Source organism: Anomaloglossus baeobatrachus, chromosome 1, assembly GCF_048569485.1.
Source record: "Anomaloglossus baeobatrachus isolate aAnoBae1 chromosome 1, aAnoBae1.hap1, whole genome shotgun sequence".
Lineage (NCBI taxonomy): Eukaryota > Metazoa > Chordata > Amphibia > Anura > Aromobatidae > Anomaloglossus > Anomaloglossus baeobatrachus.
In genome coordinates this window covers 648,218,155-648,239,243 of record NC_134353.1, presented here as the reverse complement: position 1 = coordinate 648,239,243, position 21,089 = coordinate 648,218,155, and the positions used below count along the sequence as shown (strand labels likewise).

Below are 21,089 nucleotides of genomic sequence, written 5' to 3'. Positions count from 1 at the left end.
ATTAATATTTAAATCCCAACCAGGTGTATAGCTTAGTGAACATTTTTTCTAAAAGTACATAGTTACATAGGTTGAAAAAAGGCCTAGGTCCATCTAATTCAACTTTCCTCCATCAATTCTACATTTGGTCCCTAAATCACTTATAACCAACAATGTTGTGTGTAAAGAGGAAATTATCCAGCCTTTTTTAAAAGCTGTTCTAGTATCTGCCATTACTACCTCTTGTGGTAGGGCATTCCACAGTCTGACTGCTCTAACTGTAAAGAACCCTTTCCTATTTAGCTGTCGGAATCGCTTTTCTTCTACTCGCAGTGAATGCCCCCTGGTCCTTAGTATTGTCTTTGGAAGAAATAAGTCATGTGCCAGTCCTTTATATTGACAACAAATGTATTTATACATATAAATGAGATCTCCTCAGAGAAATCTTTTTTTCTAAGCTAAACATATCTAACTTTATCAACCTGTCATCAAATAGGAGGCCTTTCATTACTTGTAATAATCTAGTTACCCACCTTTGAATTGACTAACTTCTGCATGTCCTTCTTAAAATCTGGAGCCCAAAACTGGATCCCATATTCGAAATGTCCTTACAAGTGATTTATAGAGGGGTAACAATATGTTGAGATCACAGGATCTTATCTTTTTATACACCCTAAAATCTTGTTTGCTTTAGCAGATGATGCCTGACATTGAGTGCTGCTGCTCAGCTTATTTGTAATGAGACTACCCAGATCCTTCTCCTGTTCTGTAGTCCCGAGTTTACTTCTATTTAATGTATACACAGGTATAGGATTACTCCGTCCTAGGTGCATTACTTTACATTTATCAACATTAAATCTCATTTGCCAAGTAAAGGGGGAAGATGATACTGACCTTGTGCGAGTCACTCCCTCCTGTGCCCTACCTGTCAGCAGAGGTCAGCACCCTATATTACACAATGACACCCCCGCTCACCATAGACTTATCCTACCTATTCCTGTATATCCCTGCCGAAAAAAAGTGCCATATTGATACAATAAAGTGCAGTCTGCTGCTGTCAATAGATTCGGCAGATACAGGGTAGGTAAGATTAGAGGGTACTTATCACTTTTCAAATGGATGATAGAGATGAAATACAAGTCTGGAGCCTCTCTTGGACAAAAACACATCAATACATTTCCCCTTCTGTTTGGTTCATCAGGAGGTTGATGAGAATGCCATAGTCTATGGGCTAATTCCAATGAAATTCTCATTGGTCAAAATTAGAGCCAACTATCAGCACGGTGATGAGCAATAGCTCCCAGCACAATGGCCGCAGATCAGATGGAGGGGATATCTGTTTAGAAAGAATATTCACTAAGCTATATACCTGGTTGGTATTTTAATATTAATCTAATAAAAATTGATTTTAAGGGTAATTTTCATTTGATACACCTCAAAAACATAGAAAACTTCAACCGTTCATCAAAACTGACTGTGCATGAGGCAATTCCTTTATACCCGGAAATTGTTAGAGATGTTGCCCATGTGGTTACCGTTTTGCCACCAACCCAAGTTAAGCTGGCGTTACACGGGACGATATAATCGGGTGATCACACCCACCCCGTCGTTTGTGCGTCACGGGCAATTTGTTGCCCGTGGCGCAAAAAAAAAAAAAGTAGTTTATCCCCATCCCACATACTTACCTCCTGAACGACCTCGCAGTAGGCGGCGAACATCCTCTTCCTGAAGTAGGAGGGACGTTCGGCGTCACAGCGGCCAACCAATAGAAGCGGAGGGGCAGAGATGAGCGGCACGTAACATCCTGCCCACCTCCTTCCTTCCGCATTGCCGGCGGGACGCAGGTAAGCTGTGTTCGTCGTTCCTGGGGTGTCACGGAGCGATGTCTGCTGCCTCAGGAACGACTTTATGACAATGAAAGAAGTGTCAACAAGCAACGATAAGGTGAGTATATTTGCTCGTTCACAGTCGTTTGTAGCTATCACATGCTACGATATCGCTAATGATGCTGGATGTGCGTCACGGAATCTGTGACCCAGACGACATATTGCCCGATATATCATAGCGTGTGACGCCGCCCTTAGTTTGTTCTCTAGCCTTAAAATAACTAGGTCTGATTTGAGGTCATCTATGAAGGAGGATTTGATGGAGGTCATACTATCTCAAAACAAATTCATAGGGAGTCAGAATCAGTGAAATTGAGGAGTCGGGAGGTTTGGCTTACCGACTCCATAGCCCTGATGCTACATTGTCCATAGTGGTCTGAAATTGCCTGTAAGCACAGTCACCTCCCACACACACACACACACTAATAAAAGCCCTCCAATACAGATTTTTCTTCTTTAATATTTTAGAAACAATGTTCAGCACAACTCTGGAAATAAAGCCAAGACAATTTTTTTTAAAAGAAAAAAAAAAGAAAAACATTTTCAAGTGAAATAAACTTTGCAGGAAGCACAGCAGCAACAGAAAAAGAAAAATCAGATTATTTACAATTCTGCACAATCATAAAAACAGATTGGACCCTACAGACATCACAACGGATTTCATCCTCCTCAGGAAGTTCCACGTACTTTACCACCCATACTGCCACCATTTAATTGCCCTTTATAAAATCAATAATGCCCTTATACAGAGCAAGATAATAAAAACACAGGAGGAGACTTGAGCACCACATTTAATAGTGTCTGTGGCCCTATGTAGTGTCCTAGAGGTAGCAAAATAAAAAATAAATTGCCGTGTAAGGCTTTATCTCAGTTTAAAACAGAAGATTGCAGGGGTTAAAATTCCAGTGTTCTAAAACTTGGCCTAACTATCTGCAATGGGTAAGACATAATTAACGTGACAAATCATATGAGTGACGCCATCATGTTGGCATTTCATTTAGATTCTAGTTTACGAGCGGCTGCCAATGTGTTATGCTACAACATAAGGAAATGGAATGGATTTATAGCAAAACAAAGACCAGGAGGAGATTTTCTTAGTAAATTTACCTAAAATGATGTATGGGGCTTGCATTGGTCTGGGTTCTTCATGCAGCTACGCTACTGGTTGAAGCAAACAGAAAAAGGTCCTTCACGTATTGATATAGTGTTCTGAAGGCTTTTCTGACAAGGCTGAAGGTGAAATGGTAAAGCCTTACTGCTACTCATCAAAACCCTAATTACCCCCCCCTCCCCAAGAAAGAAAAAAAAATAAATCAGAAAATTAAGGTGCAACAAATAGGATATGACACAATGTAGAGAACCATCGTCCCACAAGGCAGTCCAAACCTTCCTTTTCACTAGGCCATCACTTTGTGTCCAGTAACCCTAACTAACGCTTGTTTCCAGAATGACCTGCTCCTCCTCAATGTAAACAATACCCTGGATCTGCTGCTGCCCTCACTTGTCTCAATAGCGCCCCCTACACTTCTCTGAAGGTTTACAGGATTCTCAAAAAAAAAAAACAATCAACCCCTTAGCAGCTACAGGGTCCTGCCACATTTTTCAGCCCCTGGCGGTGAAGAGGTTGACATTGGGCAGCAGTAAATATTAGGTGGTTTGAAAATTGTCAAATCGTCATATTCAGTACTGCTTCATAAGGCAGCAAGGATCGAGTCCTCTGATTAATGGCCATAGCAATGACTGTCCTCTGCCTTTACAAGGTTACTCGCCATTCTGGCCACCAAGGGGGGAGCTGGAGGAGGTAGGACTAGGTAGGTTCACGAGAAACTCTGGATGGGATGGCTGACTCTCATACATGCCCAGTAAATGGCACGACCCAAACAGATCAATGCCAACAGCAGCAGCAATGCCCATGAGGCATAAATTCCACCATACTGACGTGCCAGGGCCCATGTTCCTGCCTGCAAGACAGAATATTCTCATGTAAATATATTGCTTCGTTCGACGCAGTACCACCTTTTAAGATTGTATATGTACTTACCACAAGTCCGGCTGCAGCTACAGCAAATAAAAAGCCCAACAGAAAGCAGCAAATGCATCTCTTTCTTGGGTACCTCTGTCCGATAGAGGAGCTGCATGTGTAAAAAAAAAAAAAAAAAAAAAAAAAGAAATCAAGAACAGGAATCCTTGTATATGTTCCCATCCTGAAATAATCACCTCTCTCATACGTACACTTTTCGGCAGTGTGGGCAGCGGGCCAAGGTCCGGTCTGAAAAATCTGTCCACTAAGAGGGAGAGAGGGAAATGTCAGCAGTCAATATCAGGAATAGCAGGAAATATCAGATCCTTCAAGAACAAGCCAAGGTGTGAGTATTAGTCTTTATTCAGGTTTTCTACAGTATCCCTATTGAGCGTAAATATTGTGCCAAAAGGATTAAAGCTACGATAGATGCTCCGCAGTACAATGACTTCAATGTTTGGAAGCTATCCTGATAATTAAGGAGAACCAGTCAGGTCCCATATGCCCTGTAGCCTAGCAGCAGGGACATGTGTGGGCCAAAATTCTCTGCCTAACCAGCCTTGTCTAACAACTTTTTTTTTTTTTTTTTAAACATTGTGTTAAAGCAAAGATTTTTAAGTTCAGTTTTCCCTATGCTAATGAGAGCTGTGACTAGTTGTAAGGGTGTTGTTTCTCCCCTACTGGTCTACCGTCTTTACGTGTTATCATGCAAACAGGGGCGTCATACCATTATTTCCATGAGACTACTTCACCGCCAGCTTATGGAAATCTCGCACATGCGCATCTCATTCCCACAGCGCTGCTTGGCCTCTGTAGCCGGGAGTAGGCTTGTCTACTTCACAAGCGCACTACTGCCCATGATTCGAAGACTTCTGCACTTCTGACCACGCGCACAGCGCGTCTGAAGCTGGGAAGCAAACACCAGGCTACAGAGGCCAAGCGACACTGTGGGAATGAGACGCGCATGCACGAGATTTCCATAAGCTGGCGGTGATGTTGGCTCATTGAAATCATGTTATCACACCCACAGGGGCATCATAACATGGAACTGGGGAAGACAAGTCGGGGGCGAAACTACGCACTTATGACTAGTCACAGCTCTCTTTAGCTTAGAGAAAACAGAACTTATAAATCCTTTTTTGAAACATTGCTTTTACACATTATTAGACAGGGATGGTTAGGCAGAGATTTTTGGCCCACACGTCCCTCCTGCTAGGTTAGAACCTGACTGGTTTCCCTTTAAGACTAAGGCCGCTTTCACCTTTGCGTTGTTTTGACGGAAACTGAATCCAGCACACATGCAGTACAGTTCATTTATTTACAGTGGAAGTGTGACACCATGCGGTTGTGTGCTTCATACAGAACTGCATGTGTCCATATGGTGTCACACTTCCACTGTAAATAAATGAACTTCTTGGTTTGATTTTTCCCCACTGAAAATTATTTCAGTGTGCCATCTTTACTTACAAAAGGTACATGAAGGGATTACATGCAAGGGTGAATAATTACAGCCACAGGCATGTGTAGCTTGTTGTAGTACATTTACAAGCCATGCCTATTGAGGAGTTGAGACAAAGACACTAAATATACCAGAAAGTTGTTCTTGCAGTGTCCGCAGATGACCCGGACTCCGACAGGCTGTGGTTCTGGGCTCAGGGGTCCGGGATGTACAGGGCCCAGGTTTATGATTCTTTTACTGGTAAAAAGACAGACCTGTTACTTCTTGATCAATGGCTTACTATCAGCTTTTACATTGCATCATGTGACCACTCTGCTAAGACAGCGCTCACCAGTATGGTCTTGGACAGGCTATCCTCTGGGACGTGACTTTACAGATCAGTAGGCAGTTACAAGGGCAGCGCACATACTTCTTCCCCTGGGGGGCATTCTTTATTGGCTACAGAAATAAATGGCACGTCACAGATTAATCACTACTGAATGATCAAACTTTTGACAGCATCAATCGTCACAGTTTAGTATCTACATAATCGTCATTTCAATTCCCTACCGTGGCTTCATTGCAGACTCCACACTTCACTACATGTTGGTGCATCTTTCCTTCCACATTGATGACTGACTGGCAAACCCTGCATGTTATCATGGGGGTAGAACCGCTTTCTGGACTTGTTAGTGGGGAATAGGGAGGGGGGTCTTCACCAGGTAGGACTGAGCCAGCCACTGGGAACACCTGAAAACCTGGACAAGAGAGAAAAAACAAAAAGGAAGACCAACATTTAAGGAAATAATTAACAAGGAGAAAGCAACTCTCCAGATAAGTCATTGTGTCCTACAGAATGTTATCTGTTCTTGTACAGGCTGAGAGTTGGTGACCATTCAGAAGAATGCTCAATACAGATTATCAGCCCATGTAAACATACCAGCGATCATCCACCAAGCCAGCATAGACAAAATGATAGTCACACAGTATTTAGCGCGTCGGCCCATGTACGTCCTCTGATAACCTGATGCTCTACGGCTAGTGGACCCTAAAGCCCTTATTAGGTGGGGCAAAAATTGCACGGAAAATCGCAATATCGTTGGAGTACAATAGCTGCTAGTGCTCGTAATATCGTTCGATTCTTCTGAAACCAGATCTTTAAACTTGCTTAAAAATGATTACTTGGCATAAAATATCACTGTGTAATAAGTCGCTACCACCTCATTAACATGTCTAATGAAAGACTAGCGACCTTCTACAGGCCACAACAGCGATCCTTCAAGCGAACATTAATAAATGAGCTTGTACGTATAACGATTAGGGATAATCGAATACCAAAATATTCACCTTCGCGAATATCCGACCAATAGGTTGCCGCTATGCGAATATTCGATGCGCACTGTAAGTCTATGGGAAGCCCGAATAATTGTTTTTCAGGTTTCCCATAGACTTACATTGCGCATCGAATATTTGCGAGTAGTGGCGACCTAGTCGGCGAATATTTGCTAAGACAAATATTTGTGGCATTCGATCATCCCTAATAACGATGCAATAAATATTCACTTGTCAAACGCTATTGCAAAATGTTCTTGTCTAAATCGAGCCTTACCCCGTGGCTCACGGCCATCTACCCGCTTGTTATAGTGAATGTCTTTAGGTGGATTTTTAACAATCTACGCGTTTTGGCCATTCATCAGCATATAATCATGTGAAACAGCTAATCGTTGATATGCAGGTTCTTTTAACCTTTTCCTATCCCGAGTCCCCCCGGGGGGGGGGTGTCATTCCAAATATTCCGTTACACTCCTTTGTCGGCCCACTGCCTTGTTTACCATTCACATGTGAATAAATTGATTTCCTGTTCATTTATTTTTACAAAAGTCATTCATATTGCAAAATTCTGTTTTGATGTTTTTTCCCCAATTATAATAGGATTTCAATGGGCAGAACAGGAAATTTTATTGGATAGGAAAAGGTTAATGAGTTTTCTTAGAGCATTCCCTGAAAGTTCAGCTATCCTTCACCCACGGTCATGGAACACATTAACGGCCAATATGTAGTAAATGTGTATCCTGCGGATATGGCATAAATGTTCAAGATGGGAATACCATCCTAATTTAAGTAGGCCATGGACATTTGGCTCTAATGGCTGAACCAAGCATGCATATGGAAGTGTACCAAGACATCTTCTGATACCTGCAGTGGTCACACACAACAAACTGTTGAACCTGCTAATTAAGGCCTTGTGCGCACGCTGCAGTTTTTGCCGCATTTTTTGGTTGTAGTTTTGGTCTTAAAACTGCATGAATTTCCTGCCCCAGCAAAGTCTATGACGTTTCATTTTCGCTGTCCGCACGTTGCAGTTTTTTTTGGCTGAGTCTTTGTGGTGAGCACAAAGATGCAGCACGTCAGTTCTTTTGACATTTTTCACCCATTGAATTCAATGAGGTGTGGAAAACTGCAATGAAAAACGCAAGTTGTTATTTTACATGCGTTTTGGTGCGTTTTTCTGACTAGACTCCGGGTCGGTGGGGATTGACCGCTGGTATCTGGCCAGATACTACTCCCCATACAAAGTCTATGGAAACCAGAATCGGGCGCAAAAGAGGTAGGAGCAAGCGCTTCATACTTCATACTGATCACTAGTCAGCTGCTCTTTCATCTTCCAGAGCTGGCCGCTCATTAGGCTCATAGCGTATTGACTCCTTTCCTGCGCATTGGTGGCTGTGATTGGTTGCAGGCAGACCCGCCCTCACGCTGAGTGACAACTGTCTGACTACAGCCAATCACAGACGCATATGCGCCGGTCTATAGCGTACAGTAAATTAATTTAAAAAAAAAAAAAAACCTGACGTGCTGTCCCACCCAATTTTGATAACCAGCCAACATAAAGTCTCACAGCTAGGGGCTGGTATTCTCAGGCTGGAGAGACCCGCGTTATTGGGAGCCCCCCAGCCAGCAGCCGCACAGAATTGCCGCATCCATTAGATGCGACAATCCAGGGACTTTTCCCGGCTCATCCAGATTGCCCTGGTGTAGTGGCAATCGGGGTAATAAGGAGTTAGTGGCAGCTATGGGCTGCTGCCATTAAGTACTAGCTTAGTGATTGCAGGCGTCCATGAGACACTCCCTCATCACTGAGCTGTAAGTGAAAGTAAATAAACACAATCACCCAACAAATCCTTTATTTGAAATAAAACACAAAAAAGCCCCCTCTTTCACCACTTTATTAACCCCTAAAACACCCCTCCAGGTCCGAGTAATCCACACGAGGTCCCACGACTAATCCAGCTCTGCTACATCTGACAATCACAGAGAGCTGCTATAGAGCATGACTGCTCGCTGTGAGGGTCAGACCGCAAGTGAAGTGAGCCGCAAGATCATGTGATTTGCGGTGTCACCGCACATCACCTGAGTGACGTCAGCACTAATCCCGCAGCTCACTTCAGTAGAGGCCTGACAAGTGGAGGACTCCTGTGGTTTTTTTAGGCCAAAAATGCTGCTCTTTGTAGTCACCACAAAGATAAAAAAGCTGCATCTTTGTGGTCAAAAAAAGATGCAGCGTGCGCACATGGCCTTAAGTGACATCAGAGAAGAAGGTGTGCTACCTAGAGATGGGCGAGCACTAAAATGCTCAGTCGAGCAGATCAGATGCTCTGAAAGGGCTTAACTCGAGTAACGAGTATAATGAAAGTCACTGTTTAATCAGTTCAGCTCTGCTCACAGCCAGCCATAAGCAGATCAGGGGTGGGGGAGCCTGTGCTTTGTGGTCGACGCATCCAAGCACCTGCGATACTCGGCTGCACATCACAACTACCCAAGCACCCGATGCTTGATCACGCTCCTCAGTGTTAAACCTCCCCTGACAGATGAAGTCAGGTAAAGAAAGATCAGGCATACTGAATTTTAAATTGCTTACAAATAAGAACACCTACTGCCAGAGTGGTCCGTCATCTGCTTACTATCCCCTCCCAATTGAAAACACAAGCACGTTCCAGAAGAGCATGTGTATCGGGGGAGAGGAAGACTAGCTAGTGGCCAATGGCTGTTTAATCAACAGGTATTAATGCTATGTTCACCCATTGCGGTTGCAGTGCATTTTGATGCCACAATCATAGTAAATCAATATCACTTTAGATGCGATTGTGGGGGAAGGAAAGAAAAAAAAAAAAAAAAAGAAGGGAATTTTGTTTACTTACCGTAAATTCCTTTTCTTCTAGCTCCAATTGGGAGACCCAGACAATTGGGTGTATAGCTATTGCCTCTGGAGGCCACACAAAGTATTACACTTAAAAGTGTAAGGCCCCTCCCCTTCTGGCTATACACCCCCAGTGGGATCACTGGCTCACCAGTTTTAGTGCCAAAGCAAGAAGGAGGAAAGCCAATAACTGGTTTAAAGACCAATTCAATCCGAGGAAACATCGGAGAACTGAACCATACCACATGAACAACATGTGTACCCGAAAAAACAGAAAAACCCCGAGAAAACAGGGCGGGTGCTGGGTCTCCCAATTGGAGCTAGAAGAAAAGGAATTTACGGTAAGTAAACAAAATTCCCTTCTTCTTTGTCGCTCCATTGGGAGACCCAGACAATTGGGATGTCCAAAAGCAATCCCTGGGTGGGTAAAAGAATACCTCATGATAGGGCCGTCAAACGGCCCTCTCCTACAGGTGGCCAACCGCCGCCTGAATGACTTATCTACCTAGGCTGGCGTCTGCCGAAGCGTAGGTATGCATCTGATAATGCTTGGTAAAAGTAAGTAGACTCGACCAGGTGGGTGCCTGACACACCTGCTGAGCCGTAGCCTGGTGCCGTAATGCCCAGGATGCACCCACGGCTCTGGTAGAATGGGCCTTCGGCCTTGAGAGAACCAGAAGCCCAGTAGAACTGTAGGTTTCAAGAATTGGTTCCTCGAGCCCCCGAGCAAGGGTGGATCTGGAAGCTTGCGACTGTTTACGCCGACCAGCGACAAGGACAAAGAGTGCATCCGGGTGGCGCAGGAGCGCCATGCGGGAAGTAGAACCTGAGTGCTCTCACCAGAACCAACAGATGCAAATCTTTCTGAAATTGATGGACTGGACGAGGACACAAAGAAGGTGAGGTGATATCCTGATTGATATGAAAATGGGATACCACCTTAGGGAGAAATTCCGGAACCGGACGCAGAACTACCCTGTCCTGGTGAAGGACCAGGAAGGGAGTTTGTATGAGAGCGTTGCTAGCTCGGAAACTCTCCTAAGAGACGAGACCGTTACTAGAAGGCCACTTCCCGTGAAAAACGGGAAGGGAGACATCCTTCAAAGGCTCGAAAGGCGGCATCTGGAGAGCAATTAGAACCTTGTTCAGATCTCAGGGCTCTAACGGCCGCTTATACGGAGTGCTGAGAAGACAAACTCCCCGTAGGAACGTGCGTACCTGAGGAAGTCGTCGTTTCTGAAAAAATACAGATAGCGCTGAGACTTGTCCCTAAAGGGAACTGAGCGACAACCCATTTTCCTACCTAGATTGCAGGAAGGAAGGAAACATAGACGATGCAACCGGCCAGGGAGAAACACCCTGCGCCGAGCACCGAGATAAGAACATCTTCCACGTCCTGTGGTCAATCTTGGCGGACGTTGGTATGCTAGCCTGTCTCATGGTGGCAACCACGTCCTGAGGTAATCCTGACGACACTAGGTTCCAGGACTCAATGCCACACCATCCGGGTGAGGGCCGTAGAATTCAAATGGAAGAATGGCCCTTGAGACAGCCAGTCTGATTGGTCTGGTAGTGCCCCCGGTTAGCCTACCGTGAGGCACCACAGAACCGAGTACCACAACATCCTCGGCCAATTTGTAGCGACGAGGATGGCGCGGCCGCAGTCGGTCTTGATCTAGCGCAGTACTCTGGGCAACAATGCCAGAGGTGGCACCTAAGGTAGCTGGAACTGCGACCAATGCTGAACTAAGGCGTTTGCCGCCAGAGCTCGATGATTGTGAAACCGTGCCATGAAGCTGGCACATTGTTGTTGTGCCGTGACGCCATTAGATCGACGTCCGGCCTCTGTCAGCGGCGCCAGATCTCCTGAAACCCGTCCGGGTGAGGAGACCATACTCTTTCGGCCACACCTCAGCGACTTAGGAAGTCAGCTTCCTAGTTTCCACACTTGGGATGTGAATTGTGGATATGGTGGATGCCGTGTCTTCCACCCACATCAGAACCTGCCGGACTTCCTGGAAGGCTTGCCGGTTGCGCGTTCTTCCTTGGTGGTTGATGTATGCCACCGCTGTGGAGCTGTCCGACTGAAGTCGGATATGCTTGCTTTCCAGCCGCTGTTGGAAGGATTGTAGGGCAAGATACACTGCTCTGTGTTCAAGAACATTGATCTGAAGAGTGGACTCTTGCTGAGTCCACGTACCCTGAGCGCTGTAGTGGAGAAAAACTGCTCCCCACCCTGATAGACTCGCGTCTGTCGTAACTATCGCCCAGGACGGGGATAGGAAGGACCTTCTTTTTGACCAAGAGGTGAGAAGAAGCCACCACCGTAGAGATTCCTTGGCCGCCTGAGAAAGAACGACGACTCTGTTGAGGGACGTCGACTCCTCGTCCCATTGGCGGAGAATGTCCCATTGTAGTGGACGCAGTAAAACTGCGCGAAAGGAACTGCCTCCATTGCTACCATCTTACGTAGGAAGTGCATGAGGCGTCTCAATGTGTGCGACTGGTTCTTAAAGAAGAGCTTGCAGCCCGTAGTGAATGCTGTTTGTCTAGCGGCAGCTTCACTATCGCTGAGAGAGTAAGAAACTCTATGCCTAGATATGTTATCGATAGGGTCGGGGTCGGATCTGACTTTAAAAAGTTGATGATCCACCCAAAACTCTAGAGAGTCTCCAGCGCAACGTTCGGGCAGTGTTGGCATGTTTCCTAAGAGAGTGCCTTGACAAGTAGATCGTCTAAATACGGGACCACAGAGTGACCCTGAGAGTGCAGGACTGTGACTACTGCTGCCCTGACCTTGGCGAAGACCAGTTGGACTGTCGCTAGCCGGAAGGTAGAGCTACGAACAGAGGGTGTTCGTCTCCTATAACGAAGCGTAGAAACGCTAGTGCTCTGGATCAATCGGCACGTGTGGATAAGCATCCTTGATGCCTAATGATGCTAGGAAATATCCTTGGGACCTTGAGGCGATGACATGGCGGAGGGATTCCATCCGGAACCGCCTGGTGTCCGCGAGCTTGCTGAGCATTTTTAGATCCAGAACGGGACGGAACGGCCCGTTGTTATAGGTACCGCAAAGAATTTGGGGTAAAAACCGTGACCTTGTTCCTGAAGAGGAACGGGGGTCATCACTCTTTCTGCCTATAGAGTGCACCCTGTTTGCAGAAGAGCAGCGGCCCGGCCGGGAGGTGGAGAAATTCTGAAGAATCGAGTTGGAGGACGAGAAGTGAGCTCTATCCTGTACCCGTGAGACAGAATGTCTCACACTCAATGGTCATTGACCTATGGCAGCTAAATATCGCCAAGGCGGGAGAGCCTGCTACCGACCGAGGCCGCAAGTCATGAGGAAGCCGCCTTGGAAGCGGGTTTTCAGACTGTCGCTTTTTTGGGCGAGACTGAGCCCGCTAAGAATCTTAGCTCCTCTGATCCTTTTGAGTCCACATTGGACGAGGAAAAATGGGACCTGCCCGAGCCTCGAAAAGGCCGAAAACCCCGACTGCCTCTTGCTCTGTTGGGGTTTGTTGTGTCCGGGCTGAGGAAAGGATGAATCCTTACCCCTGGACTGTTTGATGGTTACATCCAACGCTCACCAAACAGTCGGTCAGCAGAAAAAGGCAACTGGTTAGGCAACCTTCTTTGGAAGCAGAATCTGCCTTCCATTCACTTAACGAGCAGACCAGGCTCTGCTTAAAAACACGGAGTAGCGGAGGCTACCGCCGCACGGTTCGCAGAGTCCAGGACAACCTGAATCGCGTAAGAAACAAATGCAGACATTTGAGAGGTTAAGGATGCCACCTGCGGCACAGATGTACGTGTAACCGTGTCAATCTGTGTAAGACAAGCTGAAATAGCTTGGAGTGCCCCAAGGGAGAGAATGCCGGAGCCAACGGTGCGCCGACAGCCTCATAGATGGCTTTTGACCAGAGATCCATCTGTCTGTCAGTGGCATCTTTGAGTTTGCAGTTCCATCTCCCACTGCAACTATGGATCTAGCTACAAGCCTGGAGATTGGAGGATGCCGCTCGGGACATTGGGTCCAGTCCTTGACCAAGTCAGGGGACAGGGATAACGTGTATCCTAAGCCGTTTGGAGAAGCGCATATCTGGATAAGCGTGGTGTTCCTGGACTGCCTCTCTGAAGGCAGAGTGGTCCAGAAAAATACGTGAAGCTGACTCCTCCACTGGAGGAGCTGTGAGAAATAACCCACATTCTATAGATGGACGCTATAAGATTATTTACTATGGCGTCACAATCAGGTGTATCCAGATTGAGAGCGGTCTCAGGATCAGAATCCTGAGCCGCTACTTCCGCCTTTACACAGCGAGTCCTTCTGTTAGGACCCTGATGAAACCGAGGCCGCTCATAGCGAGCCCACTTAGGCTGTCTGGGACTGACGTCCGTGCAGAGCCGTGACTCTGGGATGCGTGTGACATTCCCGGAGCTGTTAGTTATTCACACTGAGGGGGGCCATGGATCAATGATTCAACAGTGCCCATATTGTGAGAGACATGTCCGGACTGCTAGGCTTCTAGTATCATAGCCATAGTCTCAGAAAAACTGTCAGTAAATACTGCAGACACCGTCCTCATCCCCTGGCCATTAGTGCAAACAATGGGAGTCTATGTACCTGCCGGCCGTATAGCCGTACATGCTGTACCAGCTGTATAGAAAAACATGTGGTTCTGCACCTTTGTTTTACACAGAGAATATGCTGATAACTCCTCCGCATAATCCAGGAGGGTATATACAACGTGCGACCAAACAGTGCAATGTATATAGTACAAGCATATCTATAAGTGCACTTCTGCACTAGTGGGGTTAGCACCACAGGTGCTGCTTAACGCCTGTTACAGCGATTGTGTGACTATCAGAATGCCAGGGTCTTCCACACTTGTCTCTGTATCGTACAGAAACTGACACTAATGGCTGCCGGTGTCCTTGTAGAGAAGGAAGCCGTGGGCGTGCCTGAGAAAGTGCGGGAATCCGGATTCACAGTGCACACAGTGAGAGGGGTGGAGTATGCAAAACATACTCCAGCTCTCAGCTCTGCTCTATGCAGCGTCACGCCCCTACCCTGACTGTCAGGGCTGTGGGCGGTAACGAAGGGAGACTAGGCCCAGAAGCCGGGGACTCGAGTTAACAGCGCGGCCGCCGTAAAAGCGCGGGCCGCGCTGAAGTCCCCGGCGCACCACAAGTGCCAGCCGCGCCGCAGTTCCAGCGGCCGGCGCGACCAATTCATAGAAGTGGCCAGCGTCCCGCCCCTCTCCTGACTGGCAGGTCTGGGGGCGGGAACGAACGGAAGCAGGCCGCAAAAGCCGGGGACTCTAGTTATCAGCGCGGCCGCCGTAAAAGCGCGGGCCGCGCTGAAGTCCCCGGCGCACCACAAGTGCCAGCCGCGCCGCTGCCAGCGGCCGGCGCGACCTATTCCTGGAAGTGGCCAGCGTCCCGCCCCTCTCCTGACTGGCAGGTCTGGGGGCGGGAACGAACGGAAGCAGGCCGCAAAAGCCGGGGACTCTAGTTATCAGCGCGGCCGCCGTAAAAGCGCAGGCCGCGCTGAAGTCCCCGGCGCACTACAAGTGCCAGCCGCGCCGCAGTCCCAGCGGCCGGCGCGACCAATTCCCATAAGTGAGCCTGCTTCAGCAAAGCTGAATGAGGCCATGGCACAGGCGCCGCAGCGCTGATGTCCCCCGGCGCACTACAACACCCAGCATGCTGCGGTGTGAGCGCCAAATGCACGGGGACACAGAGTACCTTGAGGAAGCAGGGCCATGTCCCTGATGTACTCCGCTCCATCCAGCATCTTCTCCAGGGGCTGTAGATGGAGCACGGTCTCAGTGCCTGGAGACCGGTAAATCCCACTTCACCCAGAGCCCTGTAAAAAGGGATGGGGAAGGAATCAGCATGTGGGCTCCTGCCGCCGTACCCGCAATGGGTACCTCAACCTTACAAACACCTCCGACATACAGTGGGGTGAGAAGGGAGCATGCTGGGGACACTATATGTGTCCTCTTTTCTTCCATCCGACATAGTCAGCAGCTGCTGCTGACTAAAAAGTGGAGCTATGCGTGGATGTGTTGCCTCCTTCGCACAAAGCACAAAACTGGTGAGCCAGTGATCCCACTGGGGGTGTATAGCCAGAAGGGGAGGGGCCTTACACTTTTAAGTGTAATACTTTGTGTGGCCTCCAGAGGCAATAGCTATACACCCAATTGTCTGGGTCTCCCAATGGAGCGACAAAGAAAACACAATTGCAACATATAAAGGCAACCAATCGGGTGTATGGCCAACTTAAAGGGGTTCTCCAAAAATGTGATACAATGACCCCCGTCACAATTCCAACAACAGCTCATCCTGGACATGTGTCAAGACAGAATACTGTGTGTGGAACCTCAGCTCTCGAGACCTGTGTCTCAACTGTCAGGAGCTGTACTGGAAGAACACGTACCTCTGTGAGCCAAGAAGCGTGTGACAGGAGAAGGAGTAAATCTCCCTGGCTGACAGAGGTCAGAAAGAATCCTTTGTGCTTGATCACTAAGGAGATTTACTTCCTGCGATGTCCCAGCTCTTCTCACCTCACGGAGGGTTGTGTGCTTATGTACCGCCCCGCGGGCTCGGCTGCGACCGCCGAGCTGCTCTGATCCGTGCTCGTACGGTGGGTGGTGACAAGGGTTTCTTGGTTGGCTGCTGTCACCTACTCAGGGAGGGGGTGATGTGTGTGGGACTACCTGGGACGACCTGACTAGTCCAGGGCGTCACACTTACAGTACAGCTCCTCTGCCAGTTGAGACACAGGTCTGTGAAGCGGACTTTCTTCTCTTATGGTAATGTTTTTAAATCTAGTTTTGATTATCAAGTAAGCAATTTATATATCTAAATATTTTTGATAATTTTCTATTTTTATATTCACTTTATACCTGTTATTCATAAAAGCAATAACAGGTTATAGTCTGTTACAAAGATGCCTTTGTTTCAAATTTCTTTGTTAATGAAGGTATAGAAAGACTGGATAGAACTAGGAATGCAGGAGAAAATTTATGATTGTTATATCCAAATTATACAGCCTGTTAGGGTCATGTATTAGGCCGTCCCTTTCTTTTGTGGTAGTAATAAACTGGTGTTTGGGTTTCTGAGGGTCAGACAAAGCCTGGTACACCGACACTGGCTGTGTGTTCTGGTCTCCGATGGATCGCTATTAATTGGACCAACATTGGCAGGTCTGGAGATCCCTTGTAACTTATCCCAAATTAGTTCTTCCAGGAAAGGGGTTTCCACGACACTTAAGACTGCAGCCTATCTTGACACGCGACTAGGACAGGCTGCTGTCTGAATTACATGACAGGCCATTTTGTTACATTTTTGGAGCAGCCCTTTAAGTTTGACATTTGATGCGGATAGCGGATCTGCCAATGATCTGCAGATACATATCACACAAACTGCAATTCTTCTTTTCTCCTACATCTACCATCAGGGAAGATTTGGGAGCCCCCTATATGCATCAGATGGTTTCACTCAGCATCAAGCTATAGGGAATGGCCGGCTTTAAAATTAAAGGGGTTTTCTGGTTTTGGAGAGCCTGCCCACCAGCTGCAATCTGATTTATAATAAGAAAAAAAAAAAAAAAAAAAAAAGAAGAGCAACTTGTGCCTTATTCACCCTTACCGGTTCCTGTGCAGTCTCCACTGCTGCTCCCAGCAAGGTATATGCAGCGCTGGCCTCACGATAACAACTAGTGACTGCAACACTGGACCCGTGGAGGGTGAGTAAAGCACAGGTTTTCTTAAAAACCAACTGCAGCTGGAGAACCATGGATTTTCTGAAAATGGAAAACCAGTTTAGAAGGCCATTCCTACAATAGGGGAAAATGTGCTGATCGGGGCTCGGTGGTGCCCATACTCCACCGCCTATGGGACTCCCGGGAACAGCCAAACATGAGCACCTTTGTAAGACGGGGAGGCACAGTAAGACATCCCTGACCCTGGGGATTGGGAGCAGTGCTACAATTCCCCATCATGCCCCATTACCAGTCCAGTGAAAGCCTACAATGATTTTATACAGGGGCAGTAACCACACTACAGTCTGCACATAAGGCACGTTCACAAGGTAGGGGGAGGGGTGCGCCTGCCTGATGTGTTACCTGATGTTTTATCTTTATCGGGGTGGGGCAAGCGGTGCCTGCTGTGTTAAGGTCCAGTCACACTAAGCAACTTACCAGCGATCCCAACAACGATAGGGATCGCTGGTAAGTTGCTAGGAGGTTGCTGGTGAGCTGTCACACTGCGACGCTCCAGCGATCCCACCAGCAACCTGACCTGGCAGGGATCGCTGGAGCGTGGCTACACGAGTTGCTGGTGAGCTCACCAGCAACCAGTGACCAGCCCCCAGTCTCCTAGTTACAGCACACATCAGGTTAATTAACCCGATGTGTGCTGCAGCTAAATGTGCACAGAGCAGGGAGCAGCGCACAATGCTTAGCGCTGGCTCCTTGCTCTCCTAGTTACAGCACACATCAGGTTAATTTCCCGATGTGTGCTGCAGCTAAATGTGCACAGAGCAGGGAGCAGCGCACACTGCTTAGTGCTGGCTCCTTGCTCTCCTAGTTACAGCACACATGGGGTTAATTACCTGATGTGTGCTGCAGCTACATGTGCACAGAGCAGGAGCCGGCACTGACAGTGAGAGCGGAGGAGGCTGGTATCAAAGGTAAATATCGGGTAACCAAGGACAGGGCTTCTTGGTTACCCGAGTGTAGTTTACCTGGCAGGGATCGCTGGAGCGTGGCTACACGAGTTGCTGGTGAGCTCACCAGCAACCAGTGACAAGCCCCCAGCGCCGCGTGGAAGATGCTGCGCTTGGTAACTAAGGTAAATATCGGGTAACCAACCCGATATTTACCTTGGTTACCACCGCACGGAGCTACACGTGCAGAGAGCAGGGAGCAGCGCACACTGAGCGCAGGCTCCATGCTCTCCTAGTTACAGCACACATCGGGTTAATTACCCGATGTGTACTGCAGCTAAATGTGCACAGAGCAGGGAGCAGCGCACAATGCTTAGCGCAGGCTCCCTGCTCTCCTAGCTACAGCACACATCGGGTTAATTACCCGATGTGTGCTGCAGCTACATGTGCACAGAGCAGGAGCCGGCACTGACAGTGAGAGCGGCGGAGGCTGGTAACGAAGGTAAATATCGGGTAACCAAGGACAGGGCTTCTTGGTTACCCGATGTTTACATTGGTTACCAGCCGCCGCAGAAGCCGGCTCCTGCTGCCTGCACATTTAGTTGTTGCTGTCTCGCTGTCACACACAGCGATCTGTGCTTCACAGCGGGAGAGCAACAACTAAAAAATGGCCCAGGACATTCAGCAACAACCAACGACCTCACAGCAGGGGCCAGGTTGTTGCTGGATGTCACACACAGCAACATCGCTAGCAACGTCACAAAAGTTGTTCGTTAGCAGCGATGTTGCTAGCGATGTTGCTTAGTGTGACGGGGCCTTTAGACTGCTTTCACACCTCCGGTTTTAGCAGAGACGGCCAATCCGGCTCTAAAACCTATGCAACGGATGCGGCGACAATACCACATCCTTTTCATAAGTGTTTGACATGTGGCCCGTCCGGTTTTTGCTGCTTGCGGCAGGCTACTGAGCATGCGCAGTGGAAAAAACTGCATGCGGCGTCCATAGGCATGCATTGCAAATCGCGCTGCATCGGCCGGATGCGGCGCGATGCGTTTTCTTTTGCCGGACAAAAAAAAAAAAAAACGTGCCAGGCAACGTTCCATCCAGCCGCCGAATCAGCTAAATCTGCCGCATGCGGCACAAACCGGACCGAACGCAAGCCCATGCGCCACTAATGTAAGTCTATGCAAAAAAAAAAAATGCAACAGGCGGCAAAAAAAAACGGTTGAGGTTTTTCTGCAAAGCGCCGGATTGTGCCGCTCAGGAAAAAAACAGGTGTGAAAGCAGCCTTACCAGAGGGGCTTGCCTAATGTGTTACCAGGAAGGGTGCCTGGTGTGTTTAGCCGGGGGGGGAGGGGGGTGCCGGTCGTGTTACCTGGGGGGAGGGTGCCTGGTGTGTTTAGCCGGGGGGGAGGGGGGTGCCTGATGTTTTATCTTTATCGGGGGGGGATGGGGTGTTCCTGATGTGGGTACAGGGTGGCAAGTGTGGTGCCTGATTTGTCAGGCAGGGGCACTTGCCTGATATGTTACCTCGTGGAGGCTGCCTGATATGTTGGCCTGGAAGGGGCTTGTCTGATGTGTTACCCAAGTGGGGGGGGGGGTGCCTGCAAGATGTGTGGGGAGAGGGGGGTGCCTGCAAGATGTGTCACCGGTGATGGGGGGGGGGGAACTTGTCTGATGTGTTACCCAAGTGGGTGGGGAGGGGGGTGCCTGCAAGATGTGTGGGGAGAGGGGGGTGCCTGCAAGATGTGTCACCGGTGAGGGGGGTGGGGGCTTGTCTGATGTGTTACCCAAGTTGGGGGGGGCTGTGGGTGCCTGCAAGATGTGTCACCAGTGAAGGGGGGGGGGTGCCTTGTCTGATGTGTTACCCGGTGGGCACGATGGCAGCGGTTCACACATCTCATGACTAAGGACCTGTCATATGACAGGTGTGAATTAGGCTGCATTCCTCAATGCCAGTGCTATTGTGGCCATTCAGGATGCCACTAATGGGCACTGTGCCCACGGGTCCCTGCAGAGCGCACGCCCGGGCTGGGTGGGATCACAGCGGCTATCACCTTCTCTCCACTTTCTTCAGCAGCCAATCAGATACGCGAACACGAATCATGCGTGGTCTGATTGGAAAGTGGGTGGGGCCAATCCACTAATAAACAAATCACAGGGGGCGGAGCTTACCTTGCGGCTTGTTGCTGGGGGCGGGCCCGGGACCACCGTATGGAGGAGCCGTAGGAAGTGTAGTGCCAGGCGATGGGGCTCCTGGACCTACCGAGGCTCCCATGCCGCCTCCGTCCCCGAGATCGGAGAGGAGAGGGGAGCGCTCTCCATCCGCCATGGCCCTGGCTCCCACCTAGTACCGGCACACACGATTCTTGCTGCTGCTTCTCCTGTCTGCTGACGCACCTCACAATGCGGCTGCGCGGGACGCATGCGCTGAAGTTGGGGAGGGGGAAATATTAAGAGGCATGCGCAGTCCAAAGTCACGTGCTGGATAATTGCAAACAAAGGTGTTTTCTTCACGTGACTGCCGCCTGACATAGTAACGCCCCCGCTACTCACATAACTTTATTGACTGTATTGTTAAGGACATCCTCCGTGCTCCTTCAGACCTGTAGGGGTGGGCGTCAGCCCTCAGGAACAGTAGATCGTGCCTAGCGGCTGTAATAACGGGTCATTACTTCAGGAGATTCCCCGTGAGGGTATCTGGCTGCTGCCGCGCCATTATCTGCGCCAAAGTAGTCCTCTGAAGTTGGATTGCCGGCTCTTGGTGAAGTTTCCGACTTTAGGACACAATTAGTGATCATAAAACCCAATTTACCTCACAACTAGTGATGAGCGAGCTAGAAAATAGAAGAATGGCCGCCATTCTTCTTCCGAGAGACGTAACTTTTTTTA

At 48.5% G+C, this 21,089-nt stretch overlaps 1 protein-coding gene across 1 annotated transcript; it reads right to left on the bottom strand.

Annotated features, from left to right (window-relative positions):
* Positions 1-2,305: 2,305 nt before the first annotated feature.
* On the bottom strand, positions 2,306-20,623 carry PIP4P1 (phosphatidylinositol-4,5-bisphosphate 4-phosphatase 1). Its single transcript, XM_075341369.1, has 7 exons — positions 20,373-20,623; positions 5,894-6,081; positions 5,676-5,782; positions 5,476-5,581; positions 4,098-4,150; positions 3,907-3,997; positions 2,306-3,826 (listed from the first exon to the last, which is right to left on the bottom strand). The coding sequence occupies exons 1-7, from the start codon at positions 20,527-20,529 to the stop codon at positions 3,683-3,685; spliced, it is 846 nt and encodes a 281-aa protein (XP_075197484.1). The 5' UTR covers positions 20,530-20,623; the 3' UTR covers positions 2,306-3,682.
* Between the last annotated feature and the right edge of the window lie 466 nt (positions 20,624-21,089).

Coding starts and splice junctions, on each gene's coding strand:
- PIP4P1 (XM_075341369.1), bottom strand. CDS start 20,529: ATGGCGGATGGAGAGCGCTCCCCTCTCCTCTCCGATCTCGGGGACGGA. Junction 5,783..5,893: donor GAGTCTGCAATGAAGCCACG/GTAGGGAATTGA, acceptor TTATTTCTGTAG/CCAATAAAGAATGCCCCCCA. Junction 5,582..5,675: donor GCCTGTCCAAGACCATACTG/GTGAGCGCTGTC, acceptor TCTTTTTACCAG/TAAAAGAATCATAAACCTGG.